This window comes from Ahaetulla prasina, chromosome 8 (genome assembly GCF_028640845.1).
Source record: "Ahaetulla prasina isolate Xishuangbanna chromosome 8, ASM2864084v1, whole genome shotgun sequence".
NCBI lineage: Eukaryota > Metazoa > Chordata > Lepidosauria > Squamata > Colubridae > Ahaetulla > Ahaetulla prasina.
The window spans coordinates 44,583,387-44,601,640 of NC_080546.1; the positions used below are offsets into that span (position 1 = coordinate 44,583,387).

Below are 18,254 nucleotides of genomic sequence, written 5' to 3' on the forward strand. Positions count from 1 at the left end.
CCACATTAACTAGCAGGAGACAGCCAATTAAGGATTGATGTGCTGCTAAATCTTAAAAGGAGATAGCCGTCTGTCTTCTGTTTCTGCAAGAAATTTACTGGTCCTGTGAGCTCTGAAGAGTAACATGAATCTGTTAGTGTAACACAGGGGCTTTTTACCAAGCATATTTCCTTACTAAGACCTATACAAACTTTATACAGAAACATCACTCTGCCATTGTTGACACAATACACAGCTTTTTTTCATTATTCTCATATGAACACAATAGTTGAATAACACTAGAAGATAATCAGTGAGAAAATGATGTATGAAACATTATCTTATTCATGGTCTGTAATAAAAGTAAATACACATCTATTTATAAGATATTTATTTGTGGTACAAGACCAATATTTAAGATAATATTTTGCCAAATCAGATAAAAATGATATTACAAAAATAAATAAGGGTTAAATCTGTTTCACATGTACAAGTTGAATACCTTTTATACAATAAATGAATGACAGAATTTATAACTTAATTGCTTCTCTGAACAGATGTCTATTCTTTTTATCCTAGACAATCAAACTTCAACTATTTCCAATAAGGTTGCTAAATAATCATGGTGTAGAAAAAACAACTTATGGCTCCTTTACACTAATTGCTTCACGTATTTCAGTGTAAATTCTATTTTTTATTTTATATTGTGTTAATATATTTTGTGTGGTAATATCATCACACATGTCCATATATCATCCCAGCAAATTATTCTATATCTTTCTTCCTGAAAAACCAAACCCTGGGTAAATACTAAAACTAATGAAACTTCTAATTGTTCAAATAGCATGCACAAAAAAATACAATTGTCTACATGGCTTATTTTTGATAGAAAAATGGTTTCCCATCCAGTTACAACTCTTGTTTTCATAACACCAGATATTGTGAAAGAATTCAGGACTATATTATACATGTGAATTCAAAACAATCTGAAGTATATTCCAGAACAAAGAGAAGTCAAGTTGCTTCAAGCAAAGCTTTAAAGGTTTTCTAAAAGGTAATCTTATAAAATATACTGATCAATACTCCCCTACCTCCTAGTAATATGGAGCAGAATGACAGCAACAGTAATTGAAGGTGAGTCATGGGATACATGGTAGCTGAGATATCCCTACCAGCAGAAGACAAAAATAGAATTTTTTAAAAGAGTGGGATAGAGACAAGAGAGAAGAAAAGAGAAAAAGTGTTGGGTTTTGTTGTTGTTGTTGTTTTGTTTCTGGACTAGTATTTGTCTATCAATAAGTATTTATTTTCGTGCCATTCAAGTCAAGTTACCAAAGGTCTGACTTTCTAAAATTACATTTAGTACTTTTAAAAATTTGTTGCTATGAACAAAATTTAATCACTTTTTAAAGATCCAGATGGGTGAAATGAAAGCATGGTGTTTTCCTCTCACTTTAAACCATACTTGATATATATTATAACTCAGTGCATTTATTTCTGACTGACAATATCAAGTTTTAAGTTTCAGTTTATTACAGCCATAGGCCAGAACAAATAAAAAACACTCAGTAAATATACAATTAAAAATTCAAGAATAAAATAATACATAACAGATAAAATCTATGATAAAAACCAGTTAAGTTACATTACTCTGTTATGTAACTTAAAATTAAAATACTACTGACATCAATCGTGTATAATACCATTTCTATAATTAAAATACATGATCTCAACCAATAGGGTCACTTCCTAATTTACATGTGTGGAGAGCCGTCAAGTATGTGAGTAAATGTATTTTTCCCATAACTGTTATATATATATCTCTAAAAAGTTGGCATCAGTTGACTTCTATAATTTGGTAACCAATTTTTTTCTTGTGGACTTTGCAGCGACACAAAATTTTGCCACTGCACGTGTGGTAGCCAGATTTGAGTCTTGGAGGAGAAAGTCTACATAAATTGTCGTCTGTCCTCCCTGGCAATCTCGCTAGTAAGGGGAGAATATATATTGACCTACATACTCTGTATAACTCACAGTACAATAAGACATGTGAGATATCTTTGACTTCTCCTTTACCACATATACATACCCGTTCTGCTATTTCTTGTACCTACCCTAGAGAAGTGCTGAGGGGAGAATATTAAATCTGGCTCTGAATAAAGCTATTCTTTGTTTTGGGGAGATCAGATCATTCAGATATCCTGCTGATTTCCACACGCCCTGTTTGATTTTGTCCCTACTGTGGAAAGGTAACCTGTTTAATTCTTCTTGGAACTCCATGTCCTTCATTCTATCAATTACCACTTGCTTTGCTTTGTCAAAGCCTAGGGACATTAAGAATATCAGTGAGAGCCCATAAGAGCCCAGATTGTGATCTATTGCCTGTTTCTAGGGGGAGGGGAAATTGTCTATCAACACTAGTGGGGACAGTTCCTCTGGAAAGAAGTGAATCTTTAGCCAATAGATGATCATCATCTTCCAGGCTCTTACCTGAATTTGGGGCATACCTGTCTCAATTCTTAAATGGGCATTTGGAGTTCCTTTGGGTGCAGCTAAGATGGCTCGCAGGAATTTGGTTTGTATAGTTTCTAGCAAGTTTTTCTTTGCAAGGATTCCTGACTGTGCCCCATAAAGAATCTGTGCCAATGTTTTGGCCTCAAAAAGTTTTGAGGTAGGTACTAATTGACCTCCGCCTGTATAAAAGAAGTGTTTAATTGCATTTGAGGACCTATTGGCTGCTTGCAATGTCTTCTCTAGGTGTGCCTTCCATGTCCCTTGCGAGTGGAAGATCACCCCCAGATATCTAAATGTCCTAACCTGTTCCAATCTGTGTCCTTCAATTTTCCAAGAGTATTGTCTGGGTCCTTTAGCAAAAACTAAAAATTTTGATTTATCAAAGTTAAGGACCAACTTATTCTGTCTACAGAAGCCAAGTGTTGCCCTAATTGCTCTCTTCAATCCTATGGGAGTTTGTGAAATAATAGCAGCATTGTCAGCATACAGGAGAATCGGGATTTTGCGTTGTGCTATATTAGGAGGGTGTAGATCAGGGTTCTATAAAAGATCAATTAGGGGACTGACAATATCAATTGTTACAGAAGACAAATATTAACTCCAAAGACAAAAGAAAGCCAATCTCTCTCATCGTCTCTCTTTTTATCTCTCTTCTCTATCCCTCTTTTTTTTTAAAAAATTAGTAGTTTGGCTATTGACCTAGCAATATAAAGTGATTTTTACAATAAGCAAAATAGCAGAATAATAGAGTTGGAAGGGTCCATGGAGGTCTTCTAGTCAAACTCTCTGCTCAGGCAGGAAGCCCTATTTCAGACAAATGGTTGTCCAATGTCTTCTTATAACCTTCCAGTGTTGGAGCATTCACAACTTCTGGAGGCAGGTTATTCCACTGATTAATTGTTATAACTGTCAGAAAATTTCTCCTTAGTTCTAGGTGGCTTCTCTCCTTGATTAGTTTCCATCCATTGCATCTTGTCCTGCCTTCAGGTGCTTTGGAGAATAGGTTGACTACCTCTTCTTTGTGGCAACCCCTGAGATATTGGAACACTACTATCAGTCACCCCTAGTCCTTCTTACAAATTTAGATTAACTTCTGGCTATGTTAGATGGTTGTATACATTTCAGCCCCTTTCAGTAACTTTCCAGGGATGGGGGTTTGGATGAGGAGAACAAGTTGTTACATGACACAAACTGTTGCTTATTTCCAAAAATATTGTACTACTTTATTAGAATAGAATAGAATAGAATTTTATTGGCCAAGTGTGATTGGACACACAAGGAATTTGTCTTGGTGCATATGCTCTCAGTGTACATAAAAGAAAAGATATGTTCATCAAGGTACAACATTTACAACACAATTGATGGTCAATATATCAATATAAATCATAAGGATTGCCAGCAACAAGTTATAGTCATACAGTCATAAGTGGAAAGAGATTGGTGATGGGAACGATGAAACGATTAATAGTAGTGCAGATTCAGTAATAAGTCTGACAGTGTTGATGGAATTATTTGTTTAGCAGAGTGATGGCCTTTGGGAAAAAACTGTTCTTGTGTCTAGTTGTTCTGGTGTGCAGTGCTCTATAGCGTCGTTTTGAGGGTAGGAGTTGAAACAGTTTATGTCCAGGATGCGAGGGATCTGCAAATATTTTCATGGCCCTCTTCTTGATTCGTGCAGTATACAGGTCCTCAATGGAAGGCAGGTTGGTAGCAATTATTTTTTCTGCAGTTCTAATTATCCTCTGAAGTCTGTGTTTTTCTTGTTGGGTTGCAGAACCGAACCAGACAGTTATAGAGGTGCAAATGACAGACTCAATAATTCCTCTGTAGAATTGGATCAGCAGCTCCTTGGGCAGTTTGAGCTTAAATAGCAGGTAAAGTGGTAACAATAGTGCCAGTAGCAGCTGAAGTAACCTTAGCTTTTGATGTTCTGTTTAATAGCTATGACAGCAGTAACTGTGCATATTCCTTAGTGAAGATGTGTTTAGCCTTAAAAATTGAAGTTCATAGACTGCAGAATAACTGTCACTTAATCCTGCAGGAAAGGTATAGAGTGCTTTAAACGAGGCATAACTTAGTGACAAAGTAAATTAGCTATAGGCTTCATGTGAAAATAGAAAACATGACACATAATTCAAGATTATCATTATTCACCTCTATACCTCCTGTTCATGGCTGAAGCTTGTATTGTACCACACAAATAAACTATACATAAGAAAGGACTGGGAGAAGTGGAAAAAGGATTTGTAGACTAACTATCTTTACCATGCATTACAGGTTCATATTATTATTCAATTTTAATTAGTCAAAACAATAGTAAAAAAAAAACTGGATATATGTAGAGCCAACAGAGAATTTGCTCATATATCCAACCTTTCCACAGTGTTCTTAAGATTTGTTCCCAAAGTATCTCCCACTTTCTCATTTATAATTGCAATATGTTAAGTGATATAAGGTAAGTAATATTTCTCAATTCCATTTCTTCTAGATGAAAATGTTACTAAGGCTATTAACAGCTTCTATTAATAGGCATCTGGTTTACCAGAAGACACACCTTAGATTTTACCCTTATCAAAGCCTTGCACCCATTATGGTTACAGCCATACCATCTTTATTTTAGTAAGAAGCCGATCTGCTTTCCCAGAAAGCAGCCATTCGCATTCCAAGGATAATGTCACATCACTGCACTGCTTCTGCTGGCCAACTCCCACATCCACCACGGTTAAGAGAGGAAGTATTGCTCCATCAGTAGAAATCCCACCTCTCGGTGGTGTTATTTATTCATTTGTAGGAGCTGAGTGAGCCTGGCACTGAAGTGATATACTGTATTGAAAAGAGAAGGTAGGAACAGATGAACATGCACCAACTAGTACTGAATACAATAAACAGCTCTCGGAAGTAATTTCATCAATTTTATTACCCTTAAGGCATTAGGGAAGGAGAAACAGGGAAGTAAGGATTGAGCAATGAACTGAAGGTATATATGGTTGAATATTTTACATTTAAAACTTTACATATTTTGTGCCGTCTGGAGAACATCACTTTTAAGTGCCGACTCCTTTCTATCTTCTTTGGCTGCATATCTCGATTTATCTTGAACTTGGAGAGCTATGTGTTGAAATAAAAGAACATTAATTAAAGCATTATACAGGCTGAGGCATGCACAAAAAGGGGTCTCGTTGTAGTTGGTACCATCAATAAATATTTGATTATAGAATTCTTCATTTCTGAAAAGACAACATGTTATCTTTTCAAAAATGAAGTTTTCCTTCCAACTGCTCACTTTCAACACAAATATTCTCCTTGTATCATTATTGCAATCGTGCCTTTGATCATTTTCTACGATTTATGAATATAAATGAATAATTAGAAGGAAATGATATATCAACTAGCTAAAAAAATAAAATTGATTTCAGATTAAAACCTAGTCTTTACTTTGCTAAGATGGTACCAAATGTCAAGCAAAGAGCAGCATAAAATACAGATCAAATAAGAAGTCTGGAATATTAACAATATAATGGAAGATCTTGCCACCTAGCAGTTCAAAAGTAAGCAAATACTAGTAGATAAATAGGTACCAGTTCAGTGGGAAAGTAACAGTGTTCCAGGTACCTTTGACAAATAGCCATGCTGGCCCCATGACCACAAAAATGTCTTCAAACAACACTGAAATGTCTTCAGACAACAAATGCCCTCAGCCCAGAGGGCATTTGCCCTGACATGAGCATAGTGTCAGACATGACTGGACAGGGAATCCTTTACTTTTTAGTGGAAGCCAAGATGCTATTATGAAAAAAAAATCTGCCAAAGCTAATAATGATTGAAATGAAGAACAATAGAGAAGGTCATATCTTTATGATGTGCTATGATAACGTTGGGGGATATTTCTGCTTCAGATAGCTCAAGTAATGACTTGCATCAGTATATAGGTATTCTAAGCAAATAGGGCAGAACAACCTGACTTAGCAAATTGGGCAAAGCACATTATCTCCACCTTTTTTTCAAGGAAACTTCTGTTATTTTTCTCTTAGTTTAAGCCTTTAGTTTATAAAACACTGTTCATTAGTCAGATTGTGATTAATTTCTGGGTAGAGAAAATCATAAATAGAATGTTTATTAATCTTTGTGATTAATACCTTGACATATATGAACCTGTTGTTAAAAATCACACAATTTTTTCCAATTGAATTACTTTTCTTCCCATCACTCCCAATATAATGAAACCATATGTATGTGGGATTGGTAGAAATTCTGGGAATTATAGTACTCCAAAATACGGAGAACACTAAATTGGGAAGGCTGGCACATGATACCGCTGTTCATGAACCTGATATGTTTTAGTTTCTGTTTGTACCCTTTCCTCACTTGAATCAGTGTGAGTGGATACACAATTATGTTCCTTGATGCCCACCAAAATCCTTACACCCGACTTTTGAAGAGAAAAATGTATATTTCCCTGCAAAACAAAGAATTGGATTCCATCACCACATTTGGATATTTGGACTGCATGTGGATCCCACAGGCATTCATTAAAAAGGTAGATAAAGCATGCAGAGCATGGCTTCTGGATTCTTTCCAACTCTTTAATAATAGTTCTGATCTATGAAACATGAAAGGGAAGGAAGAGGGAAGCTTAAAATGAAACAGTTGGCAATATTCCAAGCCACTCCCAAACTAACTTTCCCACAGACAACTTACTGTCTCACAATGATGCATGATGGGATTCTCTCTCTCTCTCTCTCTCTCTCTCTCTCTCCTTTCCCAGATCTACCTATTTTGGGACTCAATATTTCTTTTAAAATATCAAGTTTTCTAAGCTTAATATTTTCTCCTAATGTGGTTCTTCCTTTACAATCTACAGTATTAACCAGGCTGACACACATGTACTATACACAAATAGGCATTGTATTTTTGAAATACAGCAAGGCAATATGATTCATCAAGTTAATAAAGCCTGTGGTTAATAAGATTATCGCTAATCTCTTTGCAGAGGTAACTATAAAATTGTCGGTGCTATTCTGTTCTGGTTTTATAGAGGAAAATCTGACCTCTTTAGCATAATTTGTTTTCAACTTTCCATTGACAAGCAAAACATGCACAGCAGAGTTTCTTGGATTTTCCCCCCAATCCTTTTACCAGCAGTAACCACAGCAGTTTGCATTTCTTCTGGATAACAAAATATGTCACAGTTGTGGGAAAGAGAGATGCCTATTTAAAATGGCTCCAACTGTGTTGCACCTTTGACCATATCTCTGCTCTTGGCTGGAACCATGTGTATTTCTGCATGTATGTACAAGCACAGGATGACCTGCACATTTTTTGCTGTAGATCACATGATCACTAAGAAAGGGTTTAGAATGGAACACTTGCCAACATTCTGATCCACCACCCAACTCCTTCTTCCATAGGACTACATTGGGTTCTGTTTCTATCCCACCCGAATATTACTGCCTACCACCATTGACTAGATGTAGACCATTTTTGAATTTAATCTTCCTCTTCAGAATTCTTTGATCATATTAAATTTGTTCCTGTTCAATTCAGTTTCTGAAAATTATCCTGCAAAGTGGGGGGGTGGATTAACCCTTTACATGATTGGAAAGACTAATGAAAGGTGCAAGTCGCCACATCCAATGTTTTGTTTTAAAGTGTATATATTAGTACAAAAAACAAAAAAAAGCTAAATTACACATAAACAAAGAGCATTTTAACAGTTGGAAGTGATGGTAGAATGCATTCCCACCCACCAGTTTTCTAGATGCTGATTATTGCAGACATTTGACAATAACTAACTTTCCATAGAGCAGGTCCTTTGTGACAGTAAATGGGGCTTTCACAATTCCAAATATGCCTACCTGCAAGGTGCAGATTCAAATTTCAGGCCAACCTAACTAAGTTTCCATCTTCCTAACTCATGTTTGAAAAAGAAATGTCGTACTAATGCCTGGTTTTCTTAGGTCACTGCTAGATAAAATATAAAGCCAAGAATGCTAATCAATTTTCAGTGTTAAAATTTTGTATAACACATTGAAAACATGCAGGTATCGTTCTAGCTTCCCACATATGTAACATAACTATGCACCCAGTTTCAGAACATCATTATACTTAATTTTCTTTGTTTTAGTATGGTTCTAAGAGTTTTGCGAAAACACATTGTATTCAACAAGTATGATTCAGATGTCATAGAGTCATCACTCCAACTATTCCAAATGCAAAACAGATCAGACAGCAGAAAGACAATGAAATACATTGCTTGTTGGTAGATAGCCATGGTAACATCTCAACATACTTTACTATAATTCCAGATGGGAGAGAGGGAGGCAGCATATGGATGTATTCATATGAAAGTCAAGCATTCAATGCTTCATAAAAGGAGTAATTTTTGACTTAAGTAACCTTTTAGCTAACTTTCATTCTTTTCAGATGAAAAATAAAACAGCAAATTAAAAAAAGGTGAATAACTGTAGATATTTGCTAAGTTGAATAATACAGATCTTTGGTACACAGATGTCTGGTAAATGCTAGTTTTCCTTATTAAAAATACCACTTCCTGAAAGAACCTCTTTGATTCAAAGTTCTTAACTAAAATACATGTGCTAATGAATCATACCAAATTAAATTATTATGTATAGAACCTGGTCATGCCACTTCATTATTGCTTTGAAACACCTACCGTATATACTCGAGTATAAGCCGAGTTTTTCGGCACGTTTTTTGTGCTGAAAAACGCCCCCTCGGCTTATACTCGAGTCTACCCTTGCAGAGCCGACCCAGGGAGAGGGTTTTGCCCTCGAACAGCTGGGCCGGCAGGACGAGCCCAAATGCTGCCGGCATGCTTTGCCAGCTCGGCCGGCTGCTTTGGGGCGGCGGCTGGCCTCCGGCGTTTTCTTCCGCCGCTTTTGATGGCGGCGGCGGTGGTCGGAGGCGGGGGCGGAGGGGCGTTCGACATTTTCGCCCCCCTCTCACTCGTCCTCCTCTTGCCCGCGGTGGGGGCGGAGGCGTTGTCACCCTGCCCTCCTCTCGAAATTGAGTGCGGCGGCAGTGGGGGTGGGGAGGCCGCCGTGAAGTGCCAGCTGGGGAGCCCGGATTGGCTCCTGGACTCCCCAGCCGGCACTTCACGGCGGCCTCCCCGCCGCACTCAATTTCGCCGAGAGGAGGCGAGGTGACAACGCCTTCAAGGGCGAGAGTGACAAACAAATAGAGTTCTTCTCGCCTTGGCGTTTGTCACTCGCCCTCCTCTCAGCCGAAATTGAGTGCGGCGGCAGGGTGGGGAGGCCGCCGTGAAGTGCCGGCTGGGGGAGCCCGGGATTGGCTCCTGGACTCCCCCAGCCGGCACTTCACGGCGGCCTCCCCCCACCCCGCCGCTTCGCACTCAATTTCGGCTTTTCGGAGAGGAGGGCGAGGGTGACAAACGCCCCCTTCGCGGGCGAGAGTGACAAACAAATAGAGTTCTTCTCGCCCCTTGGCGTTGTCACCTCGCCCTCCTCTCAGCGAAATTGAGTGCGAGCGGCAGGGTGGGGAGGCGCCGTGAAGTGCGGCTGGGGAGCCCGGGATTGGCTCCTGGACCCCCAGCCGGCACTTCACGGCGGCCTCCGCCGCCGCACTCACCGGCTTCGAGAGGAGGCGAGGTGACAACGCCGCTGGCGAGTGACAAACAAATAGAGTTCTTCTCGCCTTGGCGTTTGTCACCGCCTCCTCTCGGCCGAAATTGAGTGCGAGCGGCAGGGTGGGGAGGCCGCCGTGGGGAGCCCGGATTGGCTCCTGGACCCCCAGCCGGCACTCACGGCGGCCTCCCCGCCGCCGCACTCAATTTCGCCGAGAGGAGGCGAGGTGACAACGCCGCTGGCGAGTGACAAACAAATAGAGTTCTTCGCTTGGCGTTTGTCACTCGCCCTCCTCTCGAAATTGAGTGCGGCGGCAGTGGGGTGGGGAGGCCGCCGTGAAGTGCCGGCTGGGGGAGCCCGGGATTGGCTCCTGGACTCCCCAGCCGGCACTTCACGGCGGCCTCCCGCCGCCGCCGCACTCAATTTCGGCCGAGAGGAGGCGAGTGACAACGCTGGCGAGTGACAAACAAATAGAGTTCTTCGCTTGGCGTTTGTCACCTCGCCCTCCTCTCGGCGGGTGAGGCCGCCGTGAGTGCCGGCTGGGGAGCCCGGGATTGGCTCCTGGACCCCCAGCCGGCACTTCACGCGGCCTCCCCGCCGCCGCACTCAATTTCGCCGAGAGGAGGCGAGGTGACAAACGCCAAGGCGAGAAGAACTCTATTTGTTTGTCACCTCGCCCTCCTCTCCAGCGAAATTGAGTGCGGCGGCGGGGAGGCCGCCGTGAGTGCCGGCTGGGGAGTCCAGGAGCCAATCCCGGCTCCCCAGCCGGCACTTCACGGCGGCCTCCCCACCCTGCCGCTCGCACTCATCGGCCGAGAGGAGGCGAGGTGACAAACGCCAAGCGAAGAACTCTATTTGTTTGTCACTCGCCGCGGCGTTGTCACCGCCTCCTCGAAAGCGAAATTGAGTGCGGCGGCGGAGGCCGCCGTGAAGTGCCGGCTGGGGAGTCCAGGAGCCAATCCCGGCTCCCCAGCCGGCACTTCACGGCGGCCTCCCCACCCTGCCGCCGCACTCAACCGAGAGGAGGCGAGTGATAAACGCCAAGGCAGAAGAACTCTATTTGTTTGTCACTCGCTTGGCGTTTGTCACCCTCGCCCTCCTCTCCAGCGAAATTGAGTGCGGCGGCGGGGTGGAGGCCGCCGTGAAGTGCCGGCTGGGGAGCCCGGGATTGGCTCCTGGACTCCCCAGCCGGCACTTCACCTCCCCCGCCGCCGCCGCACTCAATTTCGAGAGGAGGCGAGGTGACAACGCCTCCGCCCCCACCGCGGGCAAGAGGAGGACGAGTGAGAGGGGGCGAAAATGTTGAACGCCCCCTCCGCCCCCTCCGCCGACCACCGCCGCCGCCGCCATCAAAAAGCGGGGGAAGCGCCGAGGCCAGCCGCCGCCCCAAAACGAGCCGGCCGAGCTGGCAAAGCATGCCGGCAGCATTTGGGCTCGTCCTGCCGGCACTTCAATCCCGGGCTCCCCCCGCCCGCACTTCACGGCGGCCTCCACCACCCACCCACCCACCCCACTGCCGCCGCACTCAATTTGGCTTTTCGGAGAGGACGGCGAGTGTGTCAACGCCAAGGCGAGAAGAACTCTCTTTATTTGCTTGTCACTCTCGCCTCCTCTTACTGCCCTCCTCTCGCCTCGGAGGGGCGGAGGGGCGTTGTCACTGAATACATCCCAATAAAATGCAAAGGTTTCAAAGCATGTTTTGGAAAAGCAGCGAGGATGGGGAGAATGCTGCCTTGAATGTGAAAGAAAGCGTGGAAAACTCCAACTACAGTATAAAAAAACATTTGCACTCAGTACTTTTTATTTTATTTTATTTTTGCCAAGTTTTCCCAGGTTTTTTTCCCCTATGGAAATTGGGGAGGTGGGGAGAAAGAGGTGAAAAGAAAAGCCTCTTGGAAAGCGGAGAAATACGGCAAGAACAAACAATTTCTCCCCGCCCCTCGGGCCGTCCTTCTCTCCCGCCAGTCACATGGTTCAGTTTTTTTCCAGGCTAACTATACTTTGCGTTTCACTTCCCCGAGTGAACATTGTAAAGTAAACAGTGAGCAACAGTGAGCAAAATTACGGTAATCTCCTCTGCCAAATCTATTCCCAAACCCTCCCCCCCCAACACCTCCGCTCCACAAAGGCAAGAAATGAACGCGAATCCGAGAGGGGGGCAGGAGGAGGAGGAGGAGGAGGAGGAGAGATGGGGGCATTGCAAGCTAGGGTGGGAAGAAGGAGGAGGAAGAAGAAGGGAGGCAAAAGAAACCGACCCTCGCGCAGATCAGCAAATTAGCTTTCCTTCTCCAAACCAATTTTTTTTTTAAAAAAAAACCCGTTCTACCAGAGCAAATGGCAAATAAGCAGCCCGTTTTGAGTCTGATTATTGTTTCACGGTGGTTGCCCTCTCTGATCTCCTTGTACATGACAAGGCACCTCTAACCCAGCTCTTTGTGTTTGTTATTGGTAATTCTCCTCTCCCTTCTTCCATTGGAGTCCTCTCCCCTTTCTTTCGAGCAGGCGGGCGATTTACCTTCTCTGCCTCTTTTTATTTTCCTGGAGGTGGAGGTGTATTCCTAAGGATGCCTTCAGTGCTGGGGAAGGAGCCGATCCATGGAGGGGAGGGGGGGGAGGCTGCCGAGAAGCCGCTGGTTACAGAGGCGAAAGAGCCAGGAGACCTTGGCATGGGTGGGCGGCTGGTGTAAGGCAGGGCAGAACCTTGACCATAAGGATCCCGGGAGGTGGGGGCGAAGAGAGGCAGAGAAGGAGGAGGAGGAAGGAAAAGAAAAGAAAAGGGGGAGTGAAAATAAGAGCAGTCCGAGCAATAAATAAATATTGCTGGGCTGCTTTCCAAAAATCCTCAGCACGGAACTAAAAGTTGCAAGTGTTTTGTGAGTTCAAACAGTCCCTTCCAGACTAACACGTTTCATTAAAAGATACAAAGTTTGGTAAACTGAAGCTCGCTCTGTCCAATGCAAAAAAATCATCATCATCATATAATAATAATAATAATAATAATAATAATAATAATAATAATAATAATAATAATAATAATAATAATAATAATAATAATAATAATAATAATAATAATTGTATACCGCCCTTCTCCCATATATTTGTAATATTAGCAGGAAGGGTTACAGCAAGGAAAATCAATACAACCCGTTCTAAGCCGAAAACACATTTATATAAAGAGACCTGAAAACGTATTTGTATAGAAACAAATGTACGGTATTTGTCTCTTGTGATGATGTGTTGCAGGGTTATATAAATGCTGTGTGATAGTTACAGCATTTCCAGAAAACACAGACTGGAAAAGAAAAGAAAAGGAGCGGTAGGGAATGAAAATGGATGACTGTGTCATCCATATCATCAACCTTTTGTGAAGTGTATTGGGAAGCAACTTTTTAAAATAAGACCTTTTCTTGATCGTCTCCCTTATTAAAAAGGGGGCATTTGTCACTCTCGCCCTCCTCTCGCCTCTTGGCGTTTGACACACTCGCCCTCCTCTCACTCGCCCTCTTTTCGCCTTTGGAAAAGATAGCTTGCCGGTCCATGGGTCTCTTTGGACAGCTTTCTGGGGGTGATGGTTTCCTGATGGCAGTTGGCGTCGTAATAATTTTTTTTTCCTGTTAGGAATGGATCCCAGGACTTCTAATCCTGGACCATCAAAACAAAAGCATGAGTCATCTGAGCTGCTTTCAAACTTAAGGTTGTGTCAAGAGCAGAAGAAAGCAATAACAGTATTGCAAGTAGGGAATTTTGTGTTGATGAAAAACAAGTAAGGGAGTGGCGGAAAATGAAAGCTGACTTGGAAAAGCTTCCAAAGGCAAAAAAAGCTCGACGTGGTTTAACGAGTCCATTTGGGGCTCTAGAGACTGAATTGCATGAATGGGTTATGGAGTGTCGTCAAAATGGTTACTGTGTAACACGTATGGGAATTAAACACGTGCCCTTCAAATGGCTAAAGAAGAAAAATTTAAAGTACCAGGCACTGAAAATTTGTTGCATCAGCAGGATGGTGTACCGCTTCATGAATAGGTTTGGCCTATGTTTGCGGCAAAGAACAAAGATTGCACAGAAGCTGCCAAAAGACCTTGATGAAAAAGTGATGTCATTCCATTCATTCATCATAAAACAAAGAAGGATCCATAACTATGACCTTCAAGATATTGGAAATATGGATGAAACGCCTATGACCTTTGATCTTCCAAGCAACAGAACTGTGGCAAGTTTGGGAGACAAAACAATTTTACTAAGAACCACAGGAAATGAAAAAAACCATTTCACAGTCGTTCTGTCATGTTTGGCTAATGGAACCAAGCTGAGGCCTGTTATTATTTTTAAAAGAAAGACCTTGCCTAAAAAGGTAAAATTCCCGCCACGAATTACAGTGCGTGCACATGTTAAAGGCTGGATGGATGAAGATGGAACAAAAAATGGCTGGAAGAAATTTGGAGCAGACGACCAGGAGCAGCCTTAAATATGAAACCATCACTGTTAGTTTGGGATATGTTCAGAGCCCACATATCTGATGACATAAAAAAATTGGCAAAGTCATCTCAAGTCACTTTGGCCGTTATTCCAGGTGGGCTTACATCTGTATTGCAGCCCCTAGATGTCAGTTTAAATAAACCTTTCAAGGACCGTGTGCGAAGGATGTGGCATGAATGGATGACATCTGGTCAAGCTCAACTGACAAAAGTTGGAAATCTGAGAAAGCCAGACATACAACTAATAGCACAGTGGGTTCGTGATGCATGGGAAGATATTCCAGAGGACATGGTGCAACGTGCCTTCAAGAAATGTGGCATTAGTAATGCTATGGATGGCAGTGAAGACAGCGCATTGTATGAGGGTGACAGCAGTGATGATGCGACTGTGAACTCAGTGATGATGACAAGCGTATATGCGGATAACATCACAGACGCTGAAGTAGCTGAAGCTCTGTTTGGACAAACAGATGATGAGGAGGAGAGTTTTGAGGGATTTTAGCTCTCGTTAGCTTGGTTGCTGTTACTTTTAAAGATACTGTATTTTTGATACCATATTCTTTTTGGGGACCCCCTTTTGCACTTTTATTGTTTTTCGTTCAAATAAATATTCATGTTATTTTACTTGGCTCTATCTTTATTTTTTACATTGACCAGTAGCTGCCTCATTTCCCACCCTCGGCTTATACTCGAGTCAATAGTTTTTCCCAGTTTTTGTGGTAAAATTAGGTACCTCGGCTTATATTCGGGTCGGCTTATACTCGAGTATATACGGTACTTTATTTCTGCCATGTAAATGCTTGCAACACTTTTCTTCCTCCTTTCTTTGAATGTATATAAGATTTCATTAATGGTGTTTTCCCTTATTTGGTGTTTGGCTCATTTTTTTTTCTTTTTTGTACACATTTTTGTTGTTGTGCTGGATGTTTGTTTTTTGTTTTCTTTGTCTTGCATTTTATTCCTATTGACCAAACATAATAAAGGTAAAGGTAAAGGTTCTCCTTGCACATATGTGCTAGTTGTTTCCAACTCTAGGGGACGGTGCTCATCTCCGTTTCAAAGCTGAACAGCTAGCACTGTCCGAAGATGTCTCCATGTTCATGTGCCTGGCATGACTAAACACCAAAGGCGCATGGAACGTTCTTACCTTCCACCAGAGGTGGTCCCTATTTTTCTACTTGCATTTTTGATGTGCTTTTGAACTGCTAGGTTGGCAGAAACTGTGACAAGTAACGGGAGCTCACCCTGTTACACAGCACTAGGGATAATATAATAAATATAATAATATAATAAACATAATAAATATATATTAAAATTGTTTTTTCCATTTTATCTGTATTTCAAATTTAGATTGAAGCTAATAACTACAGTTTGTGGATTTGGATAATAGATAACATAAGAAAACAAAAAATAACAATCTTAAAAGATGGATCTAACATATAGTGACCAGATGTCCCGCTTTTGGCGGGACAGTCCCGCTTTTTAATAATTTGTCCCGCGTCCCGCGGCATTTCAAAAAAGTCCCAATTTTTTTCCACTCCCATTCTGAAAATGGGAGGTGGAAACCCAAGAAAAGGAGGAGGAGGCGGAGAAGGGGGAGTGGCGGAGAAGGGGGCACAATATCACCCGCTGCCTGGAAGAGCCGAAACGAGAGCCGAGGAGAGCCGAGCCTACCTGGAAGAGCCGAGAGGAGAGCCAAACCTGCCTGGAAGAGCCGAGAAGCAGCAGCCGCTCCTCCTTCAGCCAGGTGGCAAGACTCAGCGCGCATGCACAGTCCCCCCCCATCAATGGTGTCCCGTTTTGCCATCGCTAAAATCTGGTCACTTTAATCTAACATTCCCTCATTAGCTGATCTATGTAACTAATGTTACTATTTCTGAAGGGTGTGTGTGTGTTAAGGGAACACAGAAGAAAAAAAAAGACAGAAGTGAATAGCGTAAGTTACTTTCATCAAGACATTGAGGAAAAAATAGAAGGCAAACAAAAAATCTATTTTTTTTTTATGTTAGTTGTGAAGTCGTGTCCGACCCATCGCGACCCCATGGACAACATTCCTCCAGGCCTTCCTGTCCTCTACCATCCTCTGGAGTCCATTTAAATTCATACCTATTGCTTCAGTGACTCCATCCAGCCACCTCGTTCTCTGTCGTCCCTTTCTTCTTTTGCCCTCAATCTTTCCCAGCATTAGGCTCTTCTCCAGTGAGTCCTTCTTTCTCATTAGGTGGCCAAAGTATTTCAGTTTCATCTTCAGGATCTGGCCTTCTAAAGAGCAGTCAGGGTTGATCTCCTCTAGAACTGATTTGTTTGTTCGCCTTGCAGAACCAGAATTACATGCTGCCTAGCAAAAACTTTCCTCATGATTTTTTTCTATTTATACAAGATCAGAGGAAGCCAATTTGATGTGGTGGAGAGAGAGAATGGGAGAGGAAGCCAACATCATTCATTGGAACAGCTTTTGATTTGTGAACACTGTAATTGGTGTGACATCATAGAGAGCAGCAAATATTTACATGCCTTATAGCTAAACTATTTGTCAATTTATCTCAAAGTCCACTATGATATTTGTGATGTCTTTCCAATGTTTGGAGTCAATATCTTATCTATCTCATCAGCATTAATATTCCTAGCTCAGGGTTTAAACGCATGATGCTCTCTTTACAAACTTTAGACAGCTCCAGGTTTGTCAAGGATAAATTACCCTCCACCTTGAAACAAACAACCTACTCTCTAATAAACAATTTGGTTTCAGGAAAAAATTATCATGTAACTTACAACTTCTCCACTGCAAAAACATATGGACTATTAATCTTGATCAAGGCAAAGCAATAGATGCAATCTACATAGACTTCTGCAAAGCTTTTGACTCAGTAGTACATGATAAACTTCTCCTAAAACTAAAATCCTATGGCATTTCAGGACCTCCTCACAATTGGATAACTGCTTTCCTGTCAAACAGACAACAAGTGGTCAAAATTGGCAATGCTCTATCAAATCCTGTTCCTGTCAAGAGTGGCGTTCCTCAAGGTAGCGTCCTTGGACCAACACTCTTCATACTATAAATTAATTATCTTTGTGACCATATTTCAAGTTATTGTGTCCTCTTTGCTGACAATGTCAAACTATTTAACACCATCAACAATACTACTACCCTTCAAAAAGACCTCGACTTTGTATCCGATTGGTCTAAAACTTAGCAACTCCAAATCTCAACCAGCAAATGTTCAGTCTTACATATTGGAAAAAAGAACCCAAACACTAAGTACAAGCTTGATGGACATTACCTTACCGGTGACCCCCACCCTGTAAAAGACCTTGGAGTTTTCATATCAAATGATCTAAGTGCCAAAGCCCACTGCAACTACATAGCAAAAAAGGCTCTAAGAGTTGTAAACCTAATTTTGCGTAGCTTCTTTTCCAAAAACACTACACTACTAACCAGAGCATACAAAATATTTGCAAGACCCATTCTTGAATACAGCTCACCTGTCTGGAACCCATACCACATCTCTGACATTAATACAATTGAACGAGTCCAGAAATATTTTACAAGAAGAGTTCTCCGCTCCTCTGTAAACAACAAAATACTTTATACCTCCAGACTTGAAATCCTGGGATTAGAAAACTTAGAACTTCGCCAACTCCGACATGGCCTGTGTTTAACACACAGAATCATCTATTACAA

At 41.9% G+C, this 18,254-nt stretch overlaps 1 protein-coding gene across 1 annotated transcript in view; it reads right to left on the bottom strand.

Moving 5' to 3' along the window:
- Window positions 1-3,022: 3,022 nt before the first annotated feature.
- LOC131203152 (uncharacterized) overlaps window positions 3,023-18,254 on the bottom strand; it is a 126,059-nt gene continuing 110,827 nt past the window's right edge. Inside the window, exon 5 of the mRNA XM_058193104.1 lies at window positions 3,023-5,601. Within this exon, the coding sequence (XP_058049087.1) occupies window positions 5,504-5,601 (98 nt within the window). The 3' untranslated portion in view covers window positions 3,023-5,503. The remainder of the gene's footprint in view (window positions 5,602-18,254) is intronic.